Genomic DNA, 14,351 nt, shown 5'->3' on the forward strand with positions numbered 1-14,351 from the left:
AGCAAAACATTCTGTGTGAACTTTAATATATTCTGAGCTTATTTTCATAAGTCCATCAGCAAGTGAAAAAGGATTTCCATATCAAATACCAAGAAGCCTAAAAGCTTATTTTCCATTTCTTTAGTTTTCCTCAAAAGAACTCTTCAGCATTTATTTATCACTTTCCTTATATTAACATCCTCCGAGAACTAAAAGAAAGATGTTCTTTAATAATAATCATACAGTGCTCAATTACATTTTTCACTATCAATTCTTGATCATTTTATCAAATATCTTTCGAGGTATTAAGAATGGCGAATATTCTGTTAAAACATAACATTCTGGCAGATTCGTGTTCAACCAGTTCCTCCCGTCAGTCTCGGTTATTTCGTATACAACTGTTTGAGGTCTAGAATGTTTTAGTGACTCAGTCTTGAGATCAGCTGTATTTTTCAAGAAGCCAGACAAACATGCGACCGACACACTGAGCGGAAACAAACTGTTCGTTTTTGCTGAATGAGCAAGCAAGAAAACAGCAGGCCTTGACACCTTCGCTCTGACGAAGGACTAACGCTTGAGACATCAGTGTCAGAATCTCTATAGAGGTCAATTCACATTATCAACTCATAAAACCAAGTAGTCTGTGGCTCGTTTGCTGGAATAAAACTATTCTAGAAATCTCGAAAAGGCTAACTCTACTCGTCACTCTCCGTCTTTACAAGTCAACTATCCTGAAAGCTGAAACGGTCACTGGATGATTAGGTCGCTTATGTTTTAAAGCTAAACTTGAAAAAGAAGAAATTTATATTTTATCGGTGAAAGTCAACTTCGAATTTGAAAGGTTATTATTGTCATCAGAACGCTGGCTTGCACTTTTGTAACATAATCACCATTTGTTGTTCCCTCTATTGCTAATTATAGTAACTCAAGTGTGTAACCCTCGAATTTCTAGAAATGCATTGGAAGACAAAGTTTTTGGATCATACCCGTCTTTGAGGAAGTTCTTAGGATCTCAAGAGAGAGTCTTAATCCAGGCTGTTTGACTTTCTCATGGCAAGTTTCAGATGACTCTAAATTTGATAAAGATGTTTACACGCCATCGCCCAGAGTAAATTTTCCATAACAATCGATTGATCGCGTTATTCAAAATTCGGGCTGCCACTTATTGCAACTGATGTCCATTTTTTGACAGCAAACATTGATAATGACGTTAAAAATATAAAAGAAACCGGCTGCATAAATGAAAATTTAGTTTTACTAACCTCAACTTAAGTTAAAGTTATTCTGCCAAAGCATGCAAGTACTGCCTTACATTATTAGACAGGAAAAGGAATCACACAGTAATGGCCTAATTACTGACCAAAATAAGAGCTGAAATAAAGAACCGATTTCTAATTTATGCATTTGGTGGTAATATTTCTTTGTCACCGGGAGAATTTGTTTTTCACTGGACAAAATTACGCAGCTGCTGAAGTCGGTATAGCAAAGTCAGACAAAGCCTCCGCTATGTCTGATGGGGGAGGACAGATGACTGACTTGCACGCGATCACATCGGGAAAATGATTGTTGGAGACTTCCGTTTAAAGCTTCCTCGATAAGTTGAAGTCCAATCTTCTCAAACGCGGAAAATAAAACAAAAAAGGAGAGAAGTATATGGACCAATTCGTAAAAATTCAATTCCTAAAACCAAGAGGAAATGAAGTCTCATTATCTTCTCTTGATAAATCATAAAATAACCTCGCCTTATGAACAATCGGTTAATACAACCACCTTCTCGTCACAACGTCCAGCGTTTTTTTGTGCTCGAACGAATCGAGAGTCCTGACAATTTTCACTTTAAAGCTTACGGCCAATTAATCTAACCATTTAACGGCCAAATTTACAAGGGAAATGTTTTTCATGGAACTGAGTTTCAGCTGAGGATGTCTAAGCTGAAGTTGCAACAACACGCGCTTAATTGTACCTGAGATGTGAACCCACAATAGAGAACAGGGAAAAAAAAAGAAAAAACCTCTTTCAATAATTTTCATCTTGATTTAGGACAATCTAGGTTTTATACTCTTTCAAATGAATTATCTTGTGCTCAATAATTTGTTTTTCGAATATTTTCACTCATTTGTAAAATAAACTTCCCAGGTCCGCTCAGTCAAACGACGTAATTATTCGCTGTTTTACGTTTAGTTTAACGATCACTTTCAAGTCGCCATGGATGTCTAGCAAGCCACCTGGGCTTAATTTTAATTTGCTTTCTCGAAATTCTCCTGCTATGTTTCCCTTTAGCATTGAAAAACAAACAAAAAAAGTTATAACTCTCTCGTCTCCTTGGCCCCCTTTAGTACTCCTTTTTCCTTCAAATGGGCTGTATTGAGTTAAACCGATGTTCTGGGCTTTTCATTTTTTCAGTACCACTCAATTTATACCAAACGCTATTTTCAGTTTTTTCTCGGAAGAAATGAACTGAAGAGGAGTTGTAAGACTTCTGACGATAATAATTACTTTCAAACAATACCTTAGTTACCGAAATCACAGGTGCAAACAACATCAAACTTTGCTGATTACGGAAACGGTCTTAAACCGTCTATTTTGGTCGCGAAAGCAAATTCAAGATAAAAATTCAAAATTAACAAGTTCGAGTGCCATATATTAATGAGCTACTTGCCCACCTTGCTCGAACTGTGTTGGGAAATATTGGCTCTCATGCAGTCATTGAAGAAGTTCTCTCTACACATAAATGGTGGCTCCTTCCTGAGTTAGATAGCTCAACGCAAGACTGGATTTGAATTTAAAACGAACAAAAATTGAGGACATGACGGGATGGCGAGTAGCGAAATAGACTTATTTAATGATATGGAACGAAGCTTGACAGCTGGTCTCAGAATCATCACGCACGAGAAAGGACGTTGTTTTAAAATAGAGAAAGCGTGACGTTAAATGCAAATAGTACTGCTTACGGCGACTATTGAACGTTTAGCGGTCTTCTTTCAGCTACTTACACCTGAGAATGAAAACGTTCATTTAAACGTTGGCTGATTGTTCCCCCGGAGTCTTCTGCAATTTAATTTTTAAGGCAATGACAAAATAAAGAATGGACATTAAAGCCAAAGTGACATACAAGAGTACAACGCACCATGCTATATTGTAGTCTAGGAAGGACTTGAAGTCATCAAATGCGCCATTCCATTGTGGCATGTAGTACTGCTTCGTTGGATACTCGACAAGGGTATAGACGAGCAAGTTTGGGCACCAGACAGCCAAAGCAATGATCCAAGTGGTGAGGATATAGAACCTGCAGTGTTTTAAACTGATCAGTGGGGAACGGATGGGAAATACCTCAGCTACGAATCGATCCACTGCTATCAAAACCAGGCTCTGAATTGAAATAGTAGTTGAGACGTCTATTGCGAAGTGAATCAGTTTACACAATTCTTGGTCAAGAGGACCGCCGATTAACCAAGACTGAATATTGATGTGTAACTGTTCTAAATCCCGAGGAAACAGGAAAATCGGATACAGCAGATCGGACATGGCCATGTTTACAATGAAAAAGTTGGTGGACTTTCTGAGGGTTTTTGTCTTGTATACAATTAATCCAATGAGGGTATTTGCTACTAATGAGACAACAAATTGCAGACAGTAAGCGAAGGTTTCACCAATTCTTTGTGCTGTGAGATTGAAGCAGCTCAAAATAGATTACGTTATATTCATCGCTCCGGTCACGTTTGTCGACATTCTCAGAACTGAAGGTCAGTTTCTTTTGAAGTTAACAACTCTCTGAAGGCTGCCTATAAACTTTGTTCAGGGAAAACACAGCTGATCATTTGCATACGTCCTTAGAAGAGGATCTCCTGAAACTCGAGAATTCAGTTAAAATAATTGCTATCAGCTTGTATTACGAATAAAGTTATTGGTATGCTATTTCGGATTAGAATGTACTCGGTTAAAAAAAAACAACAACTTTCGGAAGTCCTTACTTGTTAACAGAATTAAAGACTGTCAATTTATGAGTACCTTTGCTGTGTTTGTAGCAATATTATATGTTCTTTTCTCCTTTAAAGATCAAGTCCTTTGCCACGTGTCGCGGTTTTTTGCGAAATCAGCTGGTCATGCTGGTGTTAAGATATAAATTGAATGATAACTTTTTGGAGAGTCCACACGGAAGTTCATCCCATAACAGGGTCCGTTATAAAGGATCTTTGGCAAGGTTTACCGAGATATTCGCTGAGTAAATCAGTAAACATTGGAAGGTGAGATTCATATTCAAGCACTGCAACATAACATCCCTTGATAATGTCTGTTTTTGTTTGGTCGCTGCAAATAAAAACCTCAACGGTTGGTTCAGCTCTTTTGACATATTTCAATAGAATAATCTGCTATTAAGCAGATTATTCTGCTATTGTTCCTTTTTTGTTCATTTATGTTGTCTGTGTTGTCTAGGTATGTGACGAGAGAATTGCAACTATGCTTCACAAATCGCCCCAGCATTAATTAATGTCAAATTAATTTCAAAATCGTTAACGGAAGGTGTAGTCTATAGAGTTGCTGCACGCCTTTCTATAGCACGAGTGTTCTCTGTCCGGAATCGCACGGCACCTTGAGAGGGGCGCCCTCTTCTAAAGAAATCTTTCACTGCTTTCTTAAATTCAGAACTCCGAAAGCTGTACAAAACGGGGTTAATGACTGAATTAAGATGACCAAACATAAGAAAGACGGTAAGCAATTCAGGATGCTTTGCGATATCGATAGCGCACTTCCAACAGAGAAGGTACGTGATGCTCAGAAATGAGTGAGGCAGCCAACAGACCACGAACGAGGAAACGATCAGAAACGTTGTCTTGACTGCGCGAATGTTCCGTTGTTGTAATTTCCTGATGAGGATGGCATCATGTTGTGATCGCACAGATTCGACGGGTTGTTGTTTTGAGGTAGGAATTGGAGATGTGATATTTCCGCTGACAGTTTTAATCTTTTGAACAAATTTGGAAAGTGACCAAGCCATCATTTTTAAATAAGTTTGAAATGCAGTTGTCAACTGATACTGTCAACTGGTAATCAAGAATGATTTCAGATGAAAGCTCAAATTAGACTATTGAGGTGATACAAATTGTAAATGGCCAACAAGAACCTTTTTTCTTTGTTAAGCCTGCAAAAATTAAAGAAGAAGGAGGTATTGCTCTATGTATCTCACTAGCATCCGATTGGCTTAAACCAAAATTAATTGGCTCGAAAAATTAATTAATGTTGCTCGAAACATATTTTTTTATTTTAATAATTGCGCGAGCACTGATGGTGTCTTAATCAAATTTGCTAAGTAACCAAACCGTCCATCGCAAATCAGTTTGAAATGCATTTGTAAACCGATAATGCCTCCGAGTAATTTGGAAAAAGCTCAGATGAAAACTTATAACTGACTGTCACTCTGCTCAATATGCAGGGTGCTTTTGACTACGTTGACTTGTTTTCAGAATAATATTTAAAAAAGAAAAAAAAACTGAGCGAAAAACGACCCCGCCTTTACAGTAACTACTTTATCTCTTGCTAATTTGTGTTTCAGATAACAGCTGTTGTTGAGCTCCAAATGAAGGTGATTCGTAATTTCCGCCCTTCACCCATTACAGCAAAACATTCTGAGCTTATTTTTCATAAATCCATCAGCAAGTGAAAAAGGATTTACATATCAAATACCAAGAAGCCTAAAAGCTTATTTCTCATTTCTTTAGTTTTCCTCAAAAGAACTCTTCAGAATTTATTCATTACTTTCCTTTATGTTAACATTCTCCGAGAACTAAAAGAAAGATGTTCTTTGATAATAATCATACAGTGCTCAATTACATTGTTTTCATTATTAATTCTTGATCATTTTATCAAATATCTTTCGAGGTATTAGGAATGGCGAATATTCTGTTAAAAAATAACTGTCTGGCAGATCCGTGTTTGACCAGTTCCTTCCGTCAGTCTCGGTTATTTCTTATATAACTGTTTTGAGGTCTAGAATGTTTTAGTGACTCAGTCTTGAGATCAGCTGTAATCTTCAAGAAGCTAGACATACGACCGACACACTGAGCGGAGACGAACTGTTCGTTTTTGCTGAATGAGCGAGCAAGAAAACAGCAGGCCTTGAGACCTTCGCTCTGACGAATGGCTAACGTTCGAGACATCAGTGATAGAATCTCTATGGAGGTCAATTCACATTATCAACTCATAAAACCAACGGTTTAGAATATATGAAAGTCACATATTTGAACTGCGGATAAAGAAGTGAGTGAAAGTGATCCTCGCAGTAATGTGCACTACTTAGGCAGTAGGGAAAATAAGGCCTGATAAAAATTCAGGCCTGTACGGGATTTGAACCCATGACCTCTGCGATACCGGTGCAGCGTTCATAAAACCAAGTAGTCTGTAGCTCGTTTGCTGGAATAAAACTATTCTAGACATCTCGAGAAGGCTAACTCTACTCTCCGCTCTCCGTCCATACATGTCAACTATCCTGAAAGCTGAAACGGTCTCTGGATGATTAGGTCGTCATATGTTTTAAAGCTAAACTTGAAAAAGGAGAAATTTATATTTTCTCGGTGAAAGTCAACTTCGAAATTGAAAGGTATCATTGTCATCAGATCACTGCCTTGCACCTCAGAAACAATATCGCCATTTGTTGTTCCCTTTGTTGCTAACTATTGTAACTCAAGTGTGTCACCCTCGAATTTCTGGAAATGCATTGGAAGACAAAGTTTTTGGATCATACCTGTCTTTGAGGAAGTTCTTGCGTGATTACTGCTTGACTTTCTCATGGCACGTCTCTAACACGGGAGCAAGTTTCAGATGACTTTAAATTTATTAAAGATGTTTACACGCCATCACCCGGAGTAAGCTTTCCATAATGTCATTCGCAATTTGGGCTACCGCTTAATGCAACTAATGTCCATTTTTTGTCAGCAAACGTTGATAATGATGTTAAATTATTATTAAGAAAATAAACCTGCTGAACAAATGGAAATTCATTTTTACCAACACTTGAAAAGGTAAAAAACGGACAGCTCTGAAAGCTTTTTTTTTTTTTTTTTTTTAAGTTTCAATGAAAGCGCGGGTTTCATTTCTTCCAATCAGTCGAACTCGTAACTATCCCTAGTTGGAACAATTTTGCACTCCGCAATATTCCAGTTTGACATTTTTCCTTCGCCCCTGGTGTTACTGTCTATTTTCTTTACGCGAGGAAAGAAAAAACCACGGTGAAACATCTCTCGCTTTGAAACTGCTAAAACCCTTGCAAGCAACGAAAATATCAATTTTTGATCTACATGCATGTTTTGATCAAATGGCTAAGATCTGTACAATGTTTGGCGTTCTTTGCCTGAGTGTGCCCACCAACAGCGCTGCAAATGATTCAGTTTTTGGCCCAGTGAGCGTTCTCAGATACGAACAAAACAAGGTACCAGACTTATAGCTAACCTGCTTTAATTTAAAGTAAACTCTAGATATTTAAAACTTAGAAGTATGCTAAACATACACCATTAATAAATAGATCTGATAGTGTAAAACAAAATTTTGTCTAACAAGTTCTGAAAGGTAAGTTTATAATTTAGTCATTTGAATTAAGTATCATGGAACAAAAAGGAAGTCAAGTAAAACGAATGTGGTTCAAAAGTCTGTGAGGCTTTGGCTTATAATCATGATTCTGATAACTTTTTGATCAAGTTTATAGTCCGCAATAAAAAAACGGATCAATATCAGTATCTGGGCAACTGCCCACCTACCCCTAACCCAACATTAACTGTTGTTGAGTTAGGGGAGGGGTGGGGGGGCAGTCGCCCAGATAATGATATTGATCAAAAAAAAAAATGTAATGGCTATCTAAGACTGTTATGTGGCGATACCAATTTCTAATGTAAACCCCGTTGCCTATTCCTTGTAGATGTGATATTTTTAGCTTCTAAAGAATCTGTTCTTGAAACTCATCGGATTAAATGAGAATTTGAAAATAGTAGATGCGTATTGTTAAATGGCGATCATAAACACCCAGGGGTCAAACCGTAAAAGAGAGGGTGCAATTTGAACTTTATTTGAATTACTGAGTACAGGGTGGTAAACCAGACATAAGTGGAGATGAAAGAGGAAACTAACAATTACAAATTAATTGGGAAAGAAAAAAAGTCAGTGGTATGCTGATAATTTCTCCCTTTTCAGCTGGCCTGAGAAAAACAGAAACACGCTGAGAGCTTTATATTTGATGTTTATTTTATCATTTTTTTATCATAATTACAGAAATATTTCTCCGAAACTGATGATAGTGTTCGCTACCGATATTTTCATGTACGTGTGTAACTTGCGCTCAAATACTCTAATTTGTCTCATTCGTCTAACTCACACTTTCCCAGAAGTATGTGACGAGTGAGTTAAAAATTTACTTCAGAAATCTCCTTAGTACTATTAAATTGATTGTAAAATGTCAAATTAACTCCGAAATCGTCAGTGGAAGGTATATTTTGTAGAGGTACTGCACGCCTTTTCATAGATATAGCGCGCGCGACCTTGGCCCGGATTTGTGCACCTCGAAAGAGGCGCTTCTTTCTATTGAAATCTTTAAACGCCTTCTTAAATTCAGAACTCCGAAAGCTGTACAAAACGGGGTTAATAGCTGAATTAAGATAACCCATCATGAGAAAGATCCACTGAAGATAGTATGGGATCTTTGAAACACACGTCCTGCACAGAGCGTTAATGATGCTAAGAAATGAGTGAGGCAACCAACAGACCACGAACGAGAAAACGATTAGAAACGTTGTCTTGGCTGCGCGAATGTTCCTTCGTTGTAGTTTTCTGATGAGGATGGCTTCATGTTGTAATCGCATGGATTCAACGAGCTGTTGTTCTTTTTGGGGTGAAATGGCGTTGTCTTGGACTAGATTAGTAGGTCTTGTTGGGTTTTGATGAGTCTTGCCATCTCTGCGGCCAGTTTTTGGAGCATGCGTCCGCTTGACTGCAACGCAAAACATTTTGCAGTTCAGAAAGGAAGCGATTAAAACTGGTATCACAAAATTTATCAACGAACTTAACACCGAATAAGTTGAAGAGATGTTGAAATGACAGTATTCACGATAAACACTTCTTGGATGCGGTTTCCAGCCAAAGACTGGGGCGAGTGAAAAGAGCACGGAGTATGCCCATAAACAGCAAACGACTATAGAGGCGCGCCTGCGAGTCATCAGTGGCGATGCCTTGTAGATGTCGAGAGGCTCTTGTAGGAGTCGGTATCGATAAACTGTCAAAGCCAACAAGCTTAGAATGGACGTGGGTACAGCAATTAAGTACGTTGTCGTCCATACATTGCACATGATCTCACCATGTCTCCAGCGCCTGAATGAAATGATTAGCTCTAAGTCAAATGGCATCACCAGACAAGTTGTTATCAGATCAGAAACTGCCAGGGAGAGGATGAAGCACGAGTTGATGGACTGCCGTAGGGATCTGGTGCTCAGTATGACCACACAAACTATGATATTTCCCAACAGCGAAGCGATGATAATGATGACGTAAATTATGGAAAATGTCATCATAGTTGGTGAGACATCAATATTATGAATGGTTGGCGAGGCAGTCGAGTTAATCGCATTTCCTGACTCATTCATGGCAAACAAGAACCTCTCTTCCTTGCTAGGCCTGCAAAAATAGAAAACGTAGGAGACATTGCTGGCTGTGACAATTACAATTATATAATAAGCTCAGTTATGGACGCATTCTGATTGGTTCTCACTTATGATCTATTGGAGGACAGACGTATAGATGACGTCGTCATTAAAACTTTTTTGATTTCTTTATTATATAAAACGAATAGATTCGCCGTGCGTCTGTTCAGTAATAGATCAGAGAGGACGTCAAAATGTGGTAGAACATCGGTGGCACACGAGGCGCAGCCAAAGTCAAAGGTTGTATGCTGAAAACGACCCTGCCCGTAGAGTAACTACTCCATCTCCTGTTAATTTGTGTTTCGGATTGCAGCAGTTGTTGCACTCCAAATGAACGTGATTTGTAATTTCCTCCCTTTAATCATTACAGTAAAACATTCTCAGATTATTTTCCATTTGAAAGAGGATTTACATATCAAATACCAAGAATCCTAAAAGCTTACTTAGTTTTCCTCAAAAGAACTCTTCAGAATTTATTCATTACTTTCCTTTATATTAACATTTTCTGAGAACTGAAAGAAAAGGTTATCAGAATGAAGATGTTTTTTGGCAATAATCATACAGTGCTCAATTACATTGTTCTCATTTTCAATTCATGGTCATTTTATCAAATATATTTCAGAGTATTAGGAATGACGACTATTCTGTTCAAAAAATAACTCTCTGGCAGACCCGTGTTTGACAATTTCCTCCCGTCACGGTTATTTCGTATATAACTGTTCTGAGGTCTAGAATTTTTTAGTGACTTAGTCTTGAGATCAGCTGTAATATTCAAGAAGCCAGACATACGTGCGACCGACACACTGAGCAGAAATGAACTGTTCGTTTTTGCTGAATGAGCAAGCACGAAAACAGCAGGCCTTGAGACCTTCGCTCTGACGAAAGGCTAACGCTCAAGAATCTCTATGGTGGTCAATTCACTTTATCAACTCAGTTCATAAAACCAAGTAGTCTGTGGCTCGTTTGCTGGAATAAAACTATTCTAGACATCTCGAGAAGGCTAACTCTACTCTCCGCTCTCCGTCCTTACAAGTCAACAATCCTGAGAGCTCAAACGGTCACTGGATGATTAGGTCGTCGTATGTACGGATGTACTGGATTATTAGGTCGTCGTAAGTTAAACTTGAAAAAGAAGAAATTCACAATTTCTTGGTGAAAGTCAACTTCGAAATTGAAAGGTTATCATTGTCATCAGAACACTTGTTTGCACCTTTGTAACATAATCACCATTTGTTGTTCCCTTTATTGCTAACTATGGTAACTCCTCAATGCTTTCCCACAAGAGTGGCGTAGAGAATTGAAACTAAATAGGACTTCTATCTACGGAAACACACAATACTAAAATCTAAGTAATTTCTCCCTGTGGGTTGATGGTGAACAAAAGACTTTACAGAAGCTTTATTCAAAATCATTGTACCAGATTTTCGTCTCTAAGATATCTAGTATATCAACTGCAATGAAGAAATACGACAAAGCATTTAATACAGACACTTTTCATCTTGATTGGGAGAAGATTTATTTACTGCCTTTTAAAACAACTTTGCTTACCAAACTAAGGGAGTTTCAATATAAAATACTAAATAGAATCTTATACACAAATGTTATGTTGTTTAAATTTAAGAAAGTAGACTCCCCATTGTCTTATTTTTGCGAAAAGGAGTTAGAGACTTTAGAACATTTGTTATTTTATTGTCCAAGAGTGCATGCTTTCTGGGATGAAGTCACTGTCATGTTAAACTCACAGGGCATTACTTCGAAGTCTCCTGATATTAAAGATATTGTTTTTGGTTTTTTTGACGCGCCTAATCATGACAATGACGGAATCCTTCTTAATTATATTGTACTAGAAGGTAAATATTTTATTTATCGCACCAAGCTAAATAAGACTTCTCTATCCTTTAAATCCTTTTTCGAAAGAATTAAGAGTACATTTCAAATAGAACGTTTTATAGCCAGAAAGAATAATAAACTTGAGATCCATTACAACAAATGGAAACCCCTCCTTCAACTGATAGAACAATAGCTGAACTAATTTATTATTTATATCAATACGCGATGCCTCTTGTTTTTTTTTTTTTTTCTTTCTTTCTTTTCTTTTATTCTCGTAGTCCAGTGTAGTGGTATTTTCTTTGTGTAATAGAGTAGTGTAATGTAAATTTATGCATGTAGAAATTTGTGATGTATCTTGCGTACTTGTAAAAACTGTAAAAACCCAAAAACAAATAAAATAGAAAAAAAAAAAAAACTCAAGTGTGTCACCCTCGAATTTCTGGAAATGCATTGGAAGACAAAGTTTTTGAATCATACCTGTCTTTGAGTGAGGAAGATCTTAGGATCTCAAGAGAGAGTCTTGATCCAGGCTGTTTGACTTTCTCATGGCAAGTTTCAGATGACTATAAATTTGATGAAGATGTTTACACGCCATCGCCTCGAATAAAGTTTCCATAACGATCGATTGGTAATATTATTCACAATTCGGGCTACCACTAATTGCAACTGATGTCAATTTTTTGACAGCAAACATTGATAACGACGTTTAAAATTGAAAAGAAACTGGCTGAATAAATGAAAATATAGTTTTACCAACCTCAACTTAAGTTAAAGTCATTCTGCCGATAAATCACCAAAGAATTTCGCCTTATGAACATTCGGTTAATACGACCACCTTCTCGTCGCAACGTCCAACGTTTTTGTGCTCGAACGAATCGAGAGTCCTGACAGTTTTTACTTTACAGCTTACGGCCAGTTAATCTAACCATTTAACGGCCAAATTTACAAGGGATCTTAGTTTTCGTGGAACTGAGCTTCAGCTGAGGCTGACTACGAACAATTACGTTCAGGATGAAAAAATGTCTTGAGTTGAGTTACAACAACGCGCGCTTAATTGTACCTGAGATGTGAACCCACAATAGAGAACAAGAAAAAAAAGAGAAAAACTCTTTCAATAATTGTCATCTTGATTTAGGATAATCTAGGTTTTATACTCTTTCAAATGAATTATTTTGTGCTTAATAATTTGTTTTTAGAATATTTTCACTCATTTGTCAAATAAACTTCTCAGGTCCGCTCGGTCAAACGACATAATTATTGGCTGTTTTGCGTTTAGTTTACTATAATGACCACTTTTAAGTCGCCATGGATGTCTAGCAAGCCACCTGGGTTTATTTTTAATGTGGTTTTTCGAAATTCTGCTGCCACTTTTCCTCTTAGCGTTGAGAAACAAACCGAAAAAGTTATAACTATCTCGTCTTCTTGGCCCCCTTTAATACTCCTTTTTACTTCAAATGGTGCTGTATCGAGTTAAACGATATTCTGGGCTTTTCATTTTTTTTTAATACGAGTCAATTTATACTAAAACTTATTCAGTTTTTTCTCTGAGGAAATGAACGGAAGAGGAGTTTTGTAAGGCTTCTAATAATAATTATTACTTTCAAAAAATACATTAGTCACCGATATCACAGGTGCAAACAACATCAAACGGTCATAAACCGTGTATTTTGGTCGCGAAAGCCAATTTCAAAATAAAATTCAAAATTAACAAGTTCGGTCCGAGTGCCATATAATGACCTATTCGCCCACCTTGCTTGAGCCGCACTGGAGAATATTGGCTCTCATACTGTCACTGAAGAAGTTCCCTCTACAAATGAATGCGGGTGACTCGTTCTTAGTTAGATAGCTAAATGCAAGGCTGGATTTGAATTTAAAACAAAACAAAAATTGAGGACGTGACGAGGTGGCGAGTACGCAAATAGACTTATGTAATGATATTTAACGAAGTTTGACAGCATGTCTCAGAATCATCGCGTACGACAAAGGATGTTGTTTGAAAATGGAGAAAGCGTCATGCCTGTAAACGGAAAATAGTACTGCTTACGGCGATCATTGAGTGTTTAGCGGTCCTCTGTCAGCTGTTTACGTCTGGAAACGAAAACGTTCACACTAAATGCGAAAAAAACCGATGTTTGCCAACTGATTTAAAAATATTTTGAAGTTAGGAAATTTGAGTCACCTGTTACCAACTAGTCATAACCATTACAGTTTCCGAAAAAGAAACCACATACACTAATTTGAAAATGGGCCTTCGATATTAATTATCCAAAACATATTCATCTTGGAAATTCGCCAGTTTTATAGGGTAAGTTGTTGTTGCTATAATCAATACTGTGATTGGTGGATTTAGCTGAGTGAACGTAATCAACTGTCCGATTACAGCTCCACAGAGTAATTAGTGAAAATTAATACAGCTAATGCACCAATTCACCCTTTGGGCTTTAGATTTCACGTGTAGTGTCAAGTGACTTTTAGTGTAAACAAACCCCGAAAGTTCGGACATTGCGTCGAGTTCGTAGCACATGAATTTGACAAATTTTCTTGCATAACTTCCCACTTTCAAGAAGCGTTTCTTCGCTCAAAATTGACATCTTTCTTTTATCATTTATTTGATCGTTTATCAAGCAAGTAGTTATTTTGAAGAATGTCACAGGAAGAATTGCGGCATGGAATAATCGAACTAGTTCTGCGTACAGTGATGTATCTGATCACGTATTTTCTGGGAGTTACCTGCGTAGATTGTCAAATAGACCCACGTCTGACAGGAAATTAGTGCCCACGAATTGCTGTAGAACGTAAGTAAGCATTGATTCCCAAAAATAAACGATTTCAACTCTATGAACGTGTACGATTACAGTTGTTATG

The 14,351-nt window shown here is 37.4% G+C and overlaps 1 protein-coding gene across 1 annotated transcript; it reads right to left on the reverse strand.

Annotated features, from left to right (window-relative positions):
- Nucleotides 1-4,507: 4,507 nt before the first annotated feature.
- On the reverse strand, nucleotides 4,508-13,324 carry LOC149040634 (octopamine receptor beta-2R-like). The gene is made up of 3 exons (XM_089183104.1): nucleotides 13,236-13,324; nucleotides 8,373-9,630; nucleotides 4,508-4,942 (listed from the first exon to the last, which is right to left on the reverse strand). Exons 2-3 carry the CDS (start codon nucleotides 9,597-9,599, stop codon nucleotides 4,508-4,510), a joined length of 1,662 nt encoding a protein of 553 aa, XP_089039230.1. The 5' UTR covers nucleotides 9,600-9,630; nucleotides 13,236-13,324.
- Nucleotides 13,325-14,351: the final 1,027 nt, after the last annotated feature.

This window comes from Pocillopora damicornis, chromosome 9 (genome assembly GCF_964200805.1).
Source record: "Pocillopora damicornis chromosome 9, jaPocDami1.2, whole genome shotgun sequence".
Lineage (NCBI taxonomy): Eukaryota > Metazoa > Cnidaria > Anthozoa > Scleractinia > Pocilloporidae > Pocillopora > Pocillopora damicornis.